Below are 13,405 nucleotides of genomic sequence, written 5' to 3' on the forward strand. Positions count from 1 at the left end.
CAGCAGGAAACAAAACAGGCCAAATCCAGTAAACAATGCTGAGAATGTTTAAATATTGTCGAGTTTTAAGTGTAACTTGGATGCAGTTGAGCCTCAGGTCTGTGGGAAAAGGCTCCTAAAGGCTGCTTCCATGTGCGCTGAGCTTGCGCTGAGCTCTGGTTTGTATGCGCCGGTGCGCGCACAAGACTAAACGGCATGATGAACACCAACAGTTTTAAACGCCATTTAGTGAATTTGGCTCCATGCACGTTACTTTCTCTGAAGGTAAGATACAGAGGGAAACCAGTAAGCGTCTCTCAATCACATCAGAGCTACTTTCCTGTAAATCTCCAAAGAGAATATGCCAAAAAGTAAATGAGTGTCAGCTGTGATTCTCCTACGTATAGGGAAACACACACACACAATATTAAATAGAGGATTTGGGCTAGGATTTCATATACTCTGTCTTCCAGTATTCCAAGCACATCTGATTTTGTTGGAAGATTTTTTTAAATAGAAACATGATACTTTCACTTACTGCATTTCATTTAAATTTTGCAGAATACTAATGAGTATGTTCTTAATTATGAAGACTCGGTGTTCAATATACACAAGCGTCACAGAATTTTCTAAGGTAAGATCAAGTATCTCACCAGAACTTGTTGCAAGGAGTTGAAAAAAATGGTGTCAGTCTTAAGAAAACTCTACACTTCTATGTAATTACAAATGGGTGTTAAATTAAGAGATACTGTATCGTTTTTGGCTGCCACTACCTACTCAATGTTGACATTCCTTGGCTTATATGCACAGTTCTTGACACAAAACATTTAATGAAAATATTTTCCAAAGATCCAAAGAATTTGTAAGCATTGCAGTTCTGCTACCAAATACATTCAGCAGGGCACAGGGAGACTGAAGAGATGTATCTCGGCAGACAGCCCGCAGACTTACCGCATCGTTCTCTTAGGAGATTCTTTGGAAATGGTTCTGCTCTTCCAGCCACTGCCCCTTCCAACCGATCTTGCTTAAGTCTGTGCATTCACTTCACTGTACCTCCAACTTCTGATGTAATACTGTTTTGCCAAAAAATCCTGGGAAGGGGCGGGCAGTGCCTATGTGCTGACCAGAGTCCATCAGAGCCCATGATAATTAGCTGCTGATTTCATCAGCCTTTGGTGTCAGAAATGCATCATTTTCCAGAAAGTGTTTGAAAACACTTTCTATTAATTATACAGTAAAATTATGTAATTTAGTAAAATGATGTAATTTAATAATACTACTTAGACTGTAGACTCTTTGACAGAATTTTTTTTTTTCCACAACATGAACCTGTGAAGAGACTCTTTGATTCTGTCTGAATTTTGACCAAATTCAAAACACATTCAAATAACAACAATAATTAGCATTCAGCTTTTACTACAAGCACACATTTCCTACCACTATGCTACTTCGGATAAAACAGAGCCAAGTGCCAAGCCAGGTGGGCACCCAGTGCTTTGAGTGGCTGCTCGCAGTGCGGAGGCCGTCAGTGGCTCGCGGTTACCCTTTGTTGTTTCAGTTGTTCTGATTTCTTGCACACATCTCACGGCATCGCGTGGACGGCGTGGCTGAGACACGAACACGCTTCCCTATGCGCTCACTTTAGCTAAACTGCAGCTGCTCCCTTCTCTACCCAGCACAGCGACGTATTCATCGCTGTTCCCACTGCCAGCAAACAGATCTGCCTCCAGCCCACCTCCAGCCTTCTATTTTTGGGGCAGCCCACTCTAAACCTTGCCAAATGTGAAATCGCTAAGGACTGTGCAAAACTAACCACAGGCATCAGACTGTTAAAGTTCAACCAAATAAACCACTTGGGAGTCTGGAACCAAAAATCACCAAAACCAGCTGGGTTTAGAATGGGTTCAGACAAAAGCGTCTGCTGGTGCAGGGTGCAGCAGGGGGTGCTGCCCCGAGGAGGGAGGTGTCAGAGTCAAATGCAGGTTGTTAGAACGACTCCATCCACCTTTGCGCACCCTGGTATCCGCAGGTCTCCCGGAAAGGTTCTCAGCTGGCAACTCGGGAGACGGAGGGCGCCTTGGCTTGCTGTGTAGTAACACCACAGGTAAGGAAGGGCTCTGGGTTCTTGCCCTCCCTTGCTCTGACACCTTCCCCCCAAAACTGTCTGGCCAGCCTGTCCCACGGGCTGGGTCTTCTGCAGCTATGTGCCCACAGGGGAGTTTATCAAGACCACTAAGGCATTCCCCACAGCCCAGTTAGCACCTCTGCAGGGGAGTGTAACTTTGGAAGTATTCCCCTATATATTCACTTTCCATAATACAAGTATTTGCAGCATATTTTCATGGCGTACATGCACAAACCAAGAGCTCTGTTTTGCCCTTGTTAATTAAGGCAGAAGTTAACAGCATCATCAACACTGCTCCTTCTCCGCAGCCCAAGGACAGCTACAACACCAAAGCTTTGGCCGCAGTGGCGGTGATCCCCTGTGAAATGGCATTTCTTGCCCATAAGGCTGCTGCCAAGACACAAGCCACATATTTATTTCCACTGCCATCCACCTATCTGTCCAGTTATCTTCTTTTGTTTCATATGTTTAATTTTAAACCTAATGTCAAAACTCTGAGTATAAAATGAAATACATTTTGTTTAAAATACTCTGGGCAATTTTTATAGAACATCCTTTTGAAAAAAAAAAAAAGTGCAGAGATCAATTTTTTTAAGTCCATCCCGCAGGCACCATCATTTAATTATGAGTGAGACATAAATTATGCATTTACACATTGTTGCATTTTCTATAAAATGGTGTGGAGATTTTTTTTTGTAGTTTTTGGAACTCTCTCTTTCTTCCTGGGGGCACTTTGGAGGAAAAAAAAACCTGCTGCGGGCTATACATTGATGAAAAAATTAGCATTTATCAGTATAACACCATTATGAGACCAGCATGGCACTAACATACACAAAATCTAAATCTATTTTTCTGCTTAGACTTAGGAAAACCTGAAAGACTGTGATCTCACCAGGCAGAAAATGTCTCCTTGCAGTATAAGCACTGAAGGTAATTGGGCAGAAGCAAATAATTTGCATATAATTGAACAAAAAATAATAAAAAACCACCCCAGCAAACAGATGAGCCAGCACCGAAAGGCCATTACCTGCACTGAATTCAACCGGCAGTATCCGTTCAAAGGAAACCTAATAACGTGGGTAGGGTCCTGGTTCCAGCCTGCGTTTACGGAGTTGCACATGACGTCCCCAGTCTCTGGGAAGATCTCTTCTATTAAAGCTTTCTCCCCACTCAATGCAATTCTTTCCCCCAGATCTGGAGTCACTCTTACGACCAAGCAGTCACAAGGCTGGAAATGTTTCCTTTGTTCTTTCTCTTGTTTCCATCGCTCAAGTTCCTTAATCATTGGCTGCAGCTGGTAATACTTTGCTTCTTCATATAAAAGATTAAAGTCCTGGGGAAAAAAAAAGAAGAGAGGGAGAGAGAGAAACTAGAAATGCTTATAGTTCTCTTTCAAAAATTAGTATTGTTCCTGTTTGACCTACTTAGGCTTATGTATTGTCAGCAAGAGTGCAAAGGCAACAGGTATCCACACACTTTGTCTTCGTCTGACACCTACACAGAAAACCACACTGTTTGGGTGTTGAATCTATTTGAGCTGACCGTGAAGTTCCCATTGCACTGAATTATTCTTTCATTTATTATCCCACAAGCTCAATGCCAGAAGGATTTACTTTTGGATTAAGAAATCAAAATAACTGGCTGCAACAAGCAAAGCCTGCTCATGTAAGAGGAGATCTCCTGAGCCCTAATCTGCACTCTTGGCCTCAGATATTCACTTCTGATCTTACAGCAGATCTCCAGCTTCGCTGTCACCTCTCGCACACATGTTACGAGATGGAGATGTCAGTTCAGCTTCACTTCTCACCTGTCTTTGCTGAGTCTGAAATTCAGCTGCAGCAGCTCAGCTGCTCCCTGTGTTTCATGATTATTCATGTATTTAAAATGTACTTTGGAGCCCGGTAATTTATACGGAGGCAGTGACTATCCCACTGGCTGGGAGCTCAGCTGCGCACACCAACAACTTAAAAGAAACCGTTCTTCCCAGCCATTTGTCCATCACCTCACTGGGGCTTTGGGCAATTCAAATTCCCAATTTGATCCAATTCCCAGTTCACTGATTGAGATGTCTTCTGCACATCCCCATTAATAACGTTTCCTCAGATTTCCAACAGATCTTTGCACCTCAGCTTAAATGCATGACAGTATGGTGAGGCAAAGGGTGTCAGCAGCCCCCCCAGACCCAAGGAGGCAGCAGTGCCCACCGGACCAAGCCAGAGAAGAAAGGGAGGGGGAAGCACCCAGGGCGGGTTTGCTTACACCGGCCTCACCACCTCCTTCAACCTCCTGAAGGGAAGAGGAGCAACAAGAGCACAGCACCAGCTCCTCTCTCCAAAGACCTGCCGTTTGGCTTCCTGGCTCTTACGCCTGTTTACAGATGGAAATGCTGCACCGCAGGTATGCTACGTGACTTTTGTGGAGCATGCTGTAGGTCAACACCTGGACATAAAAGGCCAATTCTCCACCACTGCAATGAAATGAAATGAATAATCACAGGAGTGAAATGACTGGAATCATTTAAGCTGGAAAGAAGGGCATGACAAGAAGTAATCAAGAAATGGGCACCAAAATTACAGGAAAAGTAACAGCAGCGCTGTTGCTCCAGGACTCAGGGAAGAGGGGGGATCAAAGGCCAATGAACGTGCAGCACAAAAAGGTGTGACTCTTCATAGCAGCTTGGAATTAACCTGTAAAATCTGCTGCTGCAGGATATTATGGAACCAAAGCAGTTAGCTGTGTTCAAACTTGGCACCACAGACCCACCACCGGTAGTGGAGAGGTGCTCCTTCACCCCAGGGCTGCCTACAGCCTGGAGATGTATGAATATTCACAGTGACACCAGCAGGGTTATCACGTTATAAAAGGGGCATCCCAACCTTTACATCTCTTTGATGTCTGTTAAGGCTGGGGCAATATGCGCACCACTAAAGGAGGAAAAAAGGACCATAGAAAGAGAGAAAAGGGTGATAACAGCAAACGGGAAGAAATGAAGGCAACAAACACACTCGCAGGAAGGAGACAGAAGATGAAAAACAACAGGAAGATGCAAGAAAAAGCCTCATCCTCTGATGGAAGGTATCTCCCCCGCTCCCCCCAAATCAGCATTACTGAGCATGGGATTGGTTTAAACCTATGGGGATTAGTGGCCTAAATTAAAAAAACATCCCATGCCCCAAACTTTCTGAAATCTTCTTTGTGCGGGTCACTGGAGTTACACAGTCCACCACTTAACTGCCGTGCAGGGAGATACCAAACGTTCACTGGGCATCTGTTGGTCCCATGTATCTCTTTTTTGAGCAAAGGAAAACATGCAACGCTAAGGAAAAATGTAATGTAATGCTGTAGAGTGAATGGGAGCATCCAGAGCTTACTGAAGGCAATGGAAAGTCTCCCACTGTTTTCAATAGGTTCTGAAAAAACAGTTTTAGAATATCCGTGTTCACAGTCACTATAAAATAACATATTACTGGTAAGGTCAATCAATTGAATATGTGCTAAGAAAACTCAACAGTAAAACCCAGAGGAGGTGTACAGCCATATAAAAACCAGTCCTTCATTTCTGAAAGTAAGGAGGTAGTACAGTGCTCCTGAGGCTGGATGCAAAGCCCATTACATTCATGAGAGCCTTCTCAACTGACTTCACTGGGCTTTGGACTAGGCTGACAGTATCCTGAATCACGGGAGTCCAATGGCCCAGCACCCCTGGGCCAAGACAGTAATGCTGTAAGGCACACAAATCCAGGACCACACCACCTCTACCTCCCTCACAGCCAGCTGTTAGCCCACCGCATCAACTGCAGCTCTATAGTGACTCCTGCTAGCCATCATTTGTTGTAAATAAACAAGATAAATTTTATATTTTGATATTGCTTTGTGATAGGACAACCAGCTGCTCCGATGACGCACCTTTTCCACTACGGTTCCCAGAACGACACAGCCATGCTTCTGATGGCCGTGTGGAAACCAGAGCTGTGCTGGAGCATCGCTGTGCTCAGTGGGATGCACCCAGTCATAAACTGCCTGGCTTAAGCCTAGCTGCTCAGGTTTGTTTTTAAAGCAAGACTCCGTGCCCATTCCATACCTGGGTTGAGCACAAATATGCTGGAAAGGGTTTTGCACCCGAAGGAAGAGATTTGTAACAGAAGCTGGAGATCTGAGGCGTGCTGGTGCAAAGAGGCAACACACACGTGCGGCGTTAGGGAGTCTGGGCGCCTGGTTGTTACCAGGCAGTGGCAATAAAGGGAATTTGTTACGCTGTAACAAGCGGAGGGGATAAAAAGCATCTTCTGCTAGGAACAAGAAGAGAAAATTCATGGCTGTCCACCAGTGATAGCACTGGGAAGGGACACTTCCTGTGACCCCCACTCCGCATACTGCAAGCTGCCCTTGACCAGCCACCACCCTCACAGCCTGCCCCACCACCCTGACCTGCTCCGGCTCCTGGACAGGACATCTGGAGTTTCTGCACCGAGTGACTCGGGCACCGCTACAGAATTTGACAATGTATTCCGCGAGGGAAGAGGATTTTGCAAAACTAGGAACAAAGAATAAATGGTTCACAGGTTGGGGGTCCTGTGCTAGGGCAGGGTAATGGACTCAACACACCGCTAAGTACATGATCTTCTCGTGCAGGTTTTATACACCATTTGGAGTACTGTGCGGCTGCGACCGGACTGAAAGCGATGCCCAGCTCTGGATTGTCTACACAGGATACTCAGGATGCCCAGGTAATACTGACATAGGTATTTCCATCCTTGCACTGTAGGTATAAAATCCTACCCTGATGACTTGCAAAAGTTTAAAATGAAATACGAAGTAGTAGTCAACCCACGAGGGACCTCGCCATGGAGGTGCCACAGGAGCTGCAAGAAAACATATCCGTGCTGCTCATTTTGATAAGTTACCAAAGGCAGACACAGACATGAATCTTCCCAGACCTATCCAGAAGAGGCACGTTTTGCTGAAGCAGGCACAGGAGTAGCTACAAGGTGTTAACTGCCTAGAACAGCAGCAAAGTGCACAGAGTTTCACTGAAACTCAGCCTCAGAGCAACCTGGTTCAGCTTCTGTCCCAGGCACTGCTAAGTGCATGCAGATACTGCACCCTCTCCCATGGGGGCTCCAGCCCTGGCATCAATGCAGTGTGGCTGAGCAGCAGGCAGCATCCCACATTTTGTACGGTATCCAGGAGTTCCTTGTCCTGCAGGACTATGATGCATCTCCCATTTCTTCTAAGGATTATTTCCCTACCTTCCCAACCTCTTAACAGCAGCGTACCTTGTGGCAGTACAGCCCAGAATCATGTGGGCTGCCTGTGTATGGTAGCTAATGGAGCTGCTTGTGTTTAGCCAAGGAAAATCGCTTTACTCCAAAGGTGATTCCCATCAGGGAATCTTGATTCCAGGGAATCAAGAGTGTTCCTTGCTAGACTGAAAGGGGAAATGGACAGTCCAGCCTCTGATTTTGCTGTAAAGTACCACAAAAAGCCTTCATGAGCTACCATGACCCTTCGACTTCTTGTGGCTGTTGTAGAAACTAGTGAGGAAGTTCTGTCAGGTCACCTGGAAAAGGGAGCAGATAGCCAGGTGGGATGCACACAGCCTTTCTCCACCCACCACTTCTGGACAACATTTAGATCTCATAGGAAAGGTAAACAGATCTTCAAAGATGCAGCTTTTTGCCTTTCACAAAATAATATTCTGCTCACAATTTGGTAGAAAAGCTTTTTCTCTGGTGGATTTCATGTTGGCTAAATTCTGCATTCACCTCTGACAAGGGTGACATCTTCCTGGGGAGGAGACGGGAAGTGTGACTGCAAGGCCAGTGGTGCTGCTGTTTCGACATCAGTGCCAGTGGGTCAGTAAAGATCCGCTAACCACAGGCAGAGACAGCCAACAGAAACTGTAAAACCGCATCTCCCGTGAACCTGATGCTGTTCTCTCAGTACTGAAGAGGTCCTTTATTTTTGTACCTAATGTCGGCTCCTCCTGCACAGGCTGAAATGGCTCTTTCTGCCCATTTTTCACTTGTTATTCTTTGTTATATGAGACAACAAACTGTCATCCTGACTCAACGTTTCTTTTGTATTTTAGTGCTGTGAAGATCTGACTCCTGGCTACAAGAGAAAGTTGCTCACTTCTACGATGACAACTGTGCCATTTGCTAAGGTCAGTTTGAGAGCACTTGAAGTTAGATGCAAGCACACTAATTTTAAGACGGTATTAATAAATTAGTGTGCTGGCCTGGTGGTTCCGGTGCTACAGGTGACCTCTATAATCCATATGAAACTCGGATGTCCTGCGCATTTGTGCTCCTCCCCTCCTTGAGATGGAGTAATAATATACACACTGCCTATGTCTACTTTTGTTTGATGATCTCTAAGCAGGGAGTGAATCTCAAATAATGAGGTACGATAGATCCTGGTTTTGCATGAAGTTATGTATTGGCAGCGAAGGGGACAGATGCTGCTCATAAATGTCCTGGGGAAACACCTCTGATGGCAGGGGGGGTCAAGGCAAAGAATATTTGGGCTGCCGAGGAGGGCAGCCTAACCCAGCAGCGTGGCAGCCTGGGGGGTGCTGGCTCCATGCTCTGCTCAAGGACATTTGTTGCTCAAGGTGTCGTGGTCCCACATGCGGGGCTCTGGATGGGTGCAGGAAGAGGGAGCTGTAAGCAGCTCTGGGCTGCTCACCATCGGCTCCCTCAGCGCAGGCTGGCTGCGAAGGAGAACAGAGCCAAACAACTCATAGTAATTTCTCAGCATACTTCATGTGGCTTAAAATCCCCCAAACCCAGGAAAATTGTATGTACTATTAGAGTGTTGCTTTCAGCAGGGCGACCTGTCAGATACTAAACATTTCAAGTTCTGGCTTATTAGTAGTTGGAAGTGTAATTAATATGCACTGTAAACACACCAGTCAGACTTGATAATAAAGAATCACTAGCCTAGGAACACATACCCCACTTTCTCTGCATTTCAGTGTTAACTTAGTCTGAAAACAACACTTAAATAGCAAACACAATAAGGCTGGTGTGGTACCAACATTCCAAACTTTCCAAAATAACCATCTGAGCAGCAATTCAAGTTGAAAAGCAACTTGGCTAAACCTTGAGGCTAATAAACTGCTTGATTAAATTAAGGGGTAAAAACTAATAAATATTCAAAACACTTGATAATGCTTTGTTTGACATAAAGAACATTTAATGCAAGTCTCACTGGAAAACCTGTCAGGTTTTATACCTTAAATAGAGTTTTGCATTTAGAAACACCAAGTGATTCCATTTGCTGCCTTTGATTATTGTCTTCTGTCACTTTAATCATGCTGGTAAAATTACACGATTTCTGTGAAGTCAAATCCGTTTACAATGCAGTTTTAATATAGCTTTGCAGCGCATTCTTCTACGCATTTTTATTTAGTTACTCCCTACCTAGCAATACTTTGCTTTGTTCTTGAGCCCTCATTAGCCTGGGGTTTGCTCTAAAGCTCTCCCAGGGAGGAACTAACTAAAATACAGTTAACCCTATGCAAAGAGATGGTCTGGAACAACGGACAGAGCCCGGGCACAGCGCCGGCTCTCCCAAGTCTCTCCCAGCCCTGCCAGCGGCTCACTGCGCAGACAAGTTCCTGGCATCCACCAGCACTCTCACCTCCAGGCTCTTGCCGAATCCTGCTGGTTTTGTTTCACAGCGCCTCTGAAATCTGGATGCTGGTCGAGGCCAGGATGAGCTTGAACTGCGTCTCTTCTACCCTCTCTTCTCACACCTTCTTGTCCCACCAGAGAATTCAAAATGCTGCCGCTAAAAGCACCTCTCTGGCATTTCACCTGTACAACGTCTCCATCCACCCCCCTTTTACTTGGTCCACCTTATGGTCCACAAAACTGGTCTGGTCTCTAGCTTCACTCCTACCTGTCCATTTTCTCTCAGTTCTCTATAAAAAGCATTTCCCACGTCCATCCCTTAGTGCTCTGGCTCTCACCCTGCTTCACAGCACCCCAGCCCACAGGCCAGCCTCCCCGGCCTGCCCGCTGCTCCTCAGAAAGACCAATGCTCAGGACAGTGCTTCTGGGGTTGGAGCTCCAAAATCACCCGTGAATGCCAAAACTTCTCCCTGCCTTGGGACTAGATGTGTGCTCCCATCGCACAGTGTGTCTGCTCAACATTAACTGTAAATGCTCCTATGCTGGGCCAAATACTCATAACGTAAGCAAGAATGGCTGAGGAGCTGTTCATACCATGAGGATCAGCTGTACTCCAAAGCTAAAGCCACCACAGCAACCACAAATCTGGATGGACTCCGTATCTTGCCTACCTAGTCTAACATGCCAAGTGAAATCTTACTGCACGGCACGGGAACTTTCCTCTCCAGCAACGCTCCATGTCCTCTAACTCTGAGCAGATCCCCATTGCCATTCCAATTTATTCATCATTTCATCCTGGACTTAGTGCTTTTGTTGAATCTTGTCATCTACAGTTTGGACACTTTTGTCTTCTAATTTTCATACATAAGGATGACAATGTTGCAAGTTTTGTAAGTGCAAACCCAAACAAACAAGGCTAGGAGGAGAGCGTTTAAACAATCGGGATTTGCAAAGCAACAACCAGCGCCATTATTTCATAGAAAACATGCAGCGCTCATTAAAAAACCCTCAGTAAATTCCATCTCCCAAGAATATTTTGACATTCATAAATTGTGTAAAAGATTACTTCCTGAAATCAAAGTATCTGCATTGGTTATATCTAACACAAATCCTCACGGGCTTCTTTAAGAGTGTTTCTTTTCTATACCAACAAGAAGAAGATTTATACAATTTAAGCCCTCTAAGAATCAAATTTAAAACATTTCTTTCAGATTCTGAGCATTAAACCCTGGTAAGTGCTAGTTGCTGATGTTGTTTCTTAATTGTTGTTATACTCTGATAAATAAGCTAAAAATGTGAGAAAATACAATTAGTTTAGAAAAACTGATTTAGCCGTAAGCTTCATCGTTTAACTTTTTATGGTATCCATGACAACCATTGGTCCATTTATTAAATAATAGCATCCCTGGCGTAATACACAAGTACTAAAAATCCTAACAATAAACAGCAACGTTTAGTTAAGTGTGTTTAGGTCAAGCACGCAAACCAACCTGCACCGAAACAGATGACAGAATGGGAAGAAAAAATGGATTGCAGACTATAGCTTTCCTTACCTTAAAGTCATCTGGGAGCAGTAGCTTGGATGTCCTTAGGAAGCTTAATATATATCTGAAAATTTCACCATCTCGATCAATGAAATAATGTTGTTTTAAACTGTCCAAGACAATAGGCTCTGTGCCATTAAACAGACGACTTATTCTGAAAAAAGAAAAGAAAAAGAAATGGGCAAAAGAGACAAAATCTCATTATACCCTCAGGGCTTAAGAACATCCAGCCGATTTAGTTGCATCAATTCAATGTGCATAAGGTAACGCAGTATTTTAATTTGGTGACAAAAAAAGTGCACAAAGATAGATGCCTTAGACACATGTGTGCACCCGCACGCTCTCACGCACGAAGCGTGTGTGCACGTGCAGACACAGGCATGCACACCAGCAGTTGAGAGCCCTGCAGCTGCCCTAGGGCTAACCTCGTGCTGCCCTGAATCAGGGCCCTGAATTAGGCCCATGACCCCAACAAGGAAAGTGCCCGTGAAACGCTCACCCCACGGCTGGCAGAGAAATTTTGGTGAGAACATGCGTCACTGGCTCTCCTATACATCCCTGTCTACCATGTCCTGCTAACGGAGGACCGAATGGTTACTTGGAGATGGGTTCCTGGCCATGAGCTTTTTCCTCCAGCTTGGCTGTCATTTTGATCAAACGCCATCAAAGCCTTTCCTTGCTAGAGAGGCCACCCATACACAGAGATGAGCTGTATGGACCTGTCAGTGCTGGGTAAGTGGCCATTCAATGCTGAATGTTTTGGCAAACCAGCAACCAATGGCCCGTGCAGCATCTGCACCACTGCCTGTGGCACCACAGTCTCACCACCAGCAGTCCTGGGGATCAGAGTCTGGTAGAAGAAAGAAACATGGCAAATCTTTCATGAGCAAAAAAAAGGAAGTGAGCGCTATGAGACCGGGGGATCAGCTGGTTACAGGACCAAAATACCCCATCAGCTACATCACTCCAGCTTTCTCCATGTCCTGAGGAGCATGCTCTGCAGAAAGCAAACCGGGCATCTGCCTGGCTGCCATTCCTCCTGCCTCTCCCCTTCAAACGCCTGGCTTCTTGCAGAACACTTTGTCTTCCCATGAGAAATAACCCAGCTGAATATATGTTCTTGAAAGGAAAATCGCAGGAGACAGACAGCAACGACCTATTAAGTAATTGAGTCCATCTCTCTGACAGTGCAGCATTGTTCCCAACTGCAGTGTCTCGTGTTTCAAAGTCGAGTCTTAAATAACCCTGCCAGTGAGGACTCCTCCATTTCCCCGAGAGACTATCTGGCAGCCTGCTGGATTTCACTGTCGAGCTGTCCCTTTGACTTGGCTATGCAATCCCCCCCGTCCCTCGCTGTGACCAGGGCAGGGCTTTCCCCTGCTGTGGATAGCAAGCTCACCAAGCCCTGCCAAAGGCAATGGCCAGCACTGCTGGCAAATGCCACAGCCTCGTTGCCTCCCTCCTTCCAGCATCACCGCCCCACCCCAAGATTTCTGGCCCAGCAGCAGGATGCGAGAGACCTCAGCCTGGCTGGGGAAGGTGTGTGCCCACCTTGGCGATGGGAAGGGGCAGGTTTGGTCCCCTGCCACTGCCTCCAGTGCTGCTGCTTCCAGCTGTGCCCCACGCCGCTTGCGTTGGGCTGTGGGTTCATGCAAGACGGTGAGATTTGCTCTCGACAGCTGCACCTCGATCTGATCTTCTAACTTGCTAATTTAGTTGCAAATTTAATTAACGTGCCGTTTATTTCTAAATTAACTGTGGAGATATTAAATAAAACTGGACTTAGCAAGTCCCCACTGAATTCAGCTAAAAACCTTTCTGCCCTCTTAAGCAAGCTCCAGGTTTTACTGCCTGCTCTTGTGTCCGTGTCAGCATTCAGCTAGTCTGAGTTACTTATGAGAATAACCAAATGCTCCCCTAAACCCTAATTATAATACGTGTACTGTTTTTCTTCAACCTCTAGCTTTTCAACGGTATCAGAAAACACCATCCAGTTCACGCTGCAACATTTAATTTATATAATCCCAAGGTTCGGTAAGCCTCCAGTAATGCATTATTTTCTTTCTTGTTGTTATTTTAGGGCTATTTGCCCAAGACGGTTAAATATATTGCTTTGT

General features: G+C 45.4%; 1 protein-coding gene across 1 annotated transcript in view; it reads right to left on the minus strand.

Annotated features, from left to right (window-relative positions):
* KCTD15 (potassium channel tetramerization domain containing 15) overlaps nucleotides 1-13,405 on the minus strand; it is a 38,581-nt gene that overhangs the window by 3,306 nt on the left and 21,870 nt on the right. The window contains exons 3-4 of the mRNA XM_009635919.2: nucleotides 11,298-11,442; nucleotides 3,132-3,437 (exon numbers count right to left, since the gene is read on the minus strand). Coding sequence (XP_009634214.1) covers nucleotides 3,132-3,437; nucleotides 11,298-11,442 — 451 coding nt within the window. The remainder of the gene's footprint in view (nucleotides 1-3,131; nucleotides 3,438-11,297; nucleotides 11,443-13,405) is intronic.

The sequence above is a fragment of the Egretta garzetta genome, unplaced genomic scaffold, assembly GCF_000687185.1.
Source record: "Egretta garzetta isolate BGI_Z169 unplaced genomic scaffold, ASM68718v1 scaffold23, whole genome shotgun sequence".
NCBI lineage: Eukaryota > Metazoa > Chordata > Aves > Pelecaniformes > Ardeidae > Egretta > Egretta garzetta.